The sequence below is a fragment of the Emiliania huxleyi genome (assembly GCF_000372725.1).
Source record: "Emiliania huxleyi CCMP1516 unplaced genomic scaffold EMIHUscaffold_1, whole genome shotgun sequence".
Taxonomy (NCBI): domain Eukaryota; phylum Haptophyta; order Isochrysidales; family Noelaerhabdaceae; genus Emiliania; species Emiliania huxleyi.
In genome coordinates, this window is record NW_005202428.1 from 337,432 (window position 1) to 338,730 (window position 1,299).

General features: G+C 63.2%; 1 protein-coding gene across 1 annotated transcript in view; it reads right to left on the reverse strand.

The window, feature by feature from the left end:
• Positions 1 to 1,227: 1,227 nt before the first annotated feature.
• EMIHUDRAFT_193839 (hypothetical protein) overlaps positions 1,228 to 1,299 on the reverse strand; it is a gene marked incomplete at both ends in the record, with an annotated part of 914 nt that continues 842 nt past the window's right edge. Inside the window, one exon of the mRNA XM_005793887.1 lies at positions 1,228 to 1,246. Coding sequence (XP_005793944.1) covers positions 1,228 to 1,246 — 19 coding nt within the window. The remainder of the gene's footprint in view (positions 1,247 to 1,299) is intronic.

Here is a 1,299-nt window from a genome sequence, read left to right on the forward strand (position 1 = left end):
GCCAGAGACTCGCGCAAGCCGGCAAACACTGCTGCCGCCCCGGGGCACGAGACGGGGGAGCCGGAGAGATCGTCCACCCACGTGGTCGGCACGTCCACCCCTTCGAGGACCGCCGCCGCCGCCGCCACGTTCCCGCCGTCGTGCACGACCACGATGCGCACCAGGCACGCACCGCCCTTGCTCGCCGCGTCGGCGAGACGCTGCGCGGCGCCGGCCTGGGAAGCGCTGAGGAAGAGGGCGAGCGGCTTGTCCAGGACCGAGGCCTCGCCGAGCCGGCTTACGAGCTGCTCGTCCTCGGGGTCAGACTCGACAAAGCAGTCGTACTCGGCCAGCTCGTGCGGGATGCGGTACGCCCAGCCGGCCTTGTCGTCGGCCGCGGCCGGAATGGAGAGGATGGCCGCGAGGCGCTCGCCGTCGGCGGCGGGCTGCGAGACCTGCTGCAGCGCCGCGTGATTCGAGAGGGTGCGCATCGCCCTTCCGCAGCCTTCGGTAGCGCCGCGAGAAAGAATTCACGTCGGGCCTTATAAATAAATAAATGGAGCAGTCATCTCCAGGGAGAGATGGGCGACGCACACGAACACAGAGGGAAAAAGAAAGAAAGAAAGAAAACACACAACCCAAGGGAGGGATGGGAGAACGGCACGCCGCCACCACACAGGGATTTTAAGGAGAGGAGTGTGATGCGCTAGCCGTCGCCCACCCTGGGGAGTCTGCCTCTTCGTATCTCTTTTCGCAGTCTCTCGCCGCTTCTCGCTGCAACCTTCATGCCACCTCGCGGCCGTCCCACTCTCGTCGGTCTCTCCCTTGTCACTTCCTCCTCTGTCGCGTCGTTCTCTTCTGCCTCGTCCTGCGACGCCGCCGCCTGCCGGTCCCTTGTTCTCGCGGCTTCTTTCGCCTTGCGCAACTCCGTCCTCCTCGCGGCGTATCCTGGCCCCTCGAGTCTATCAAGCTCCCCTCGCGCAAGGACCACATTTCTGACTCCCACTCCGATCATTTGCCTACACGTCATGTTGTTGCTCAGGTCCACTCTCTCTTCGAACACTCGTGCCTCTACGGATGATGCCGGCGCTGGGGTCCCCTTCGGATGCATCGTGACATCTGACAACTGAATTTCCACTGGTTCGTCCTCCTCTGAGTCATCTTCCCCGTCCTCCTTCCGCTCGGCCCTTCGCTCGGTACGTTCGGTGTGGCTCACCCTCCATGCCGTGAACAGGCGCTTTATCCACCCTATATTCTTCTCTCGTTCCTCTGCATGTCTGTATGGCAATCGAGGCTGCCTTCCCCACTACCGTAGTTCAC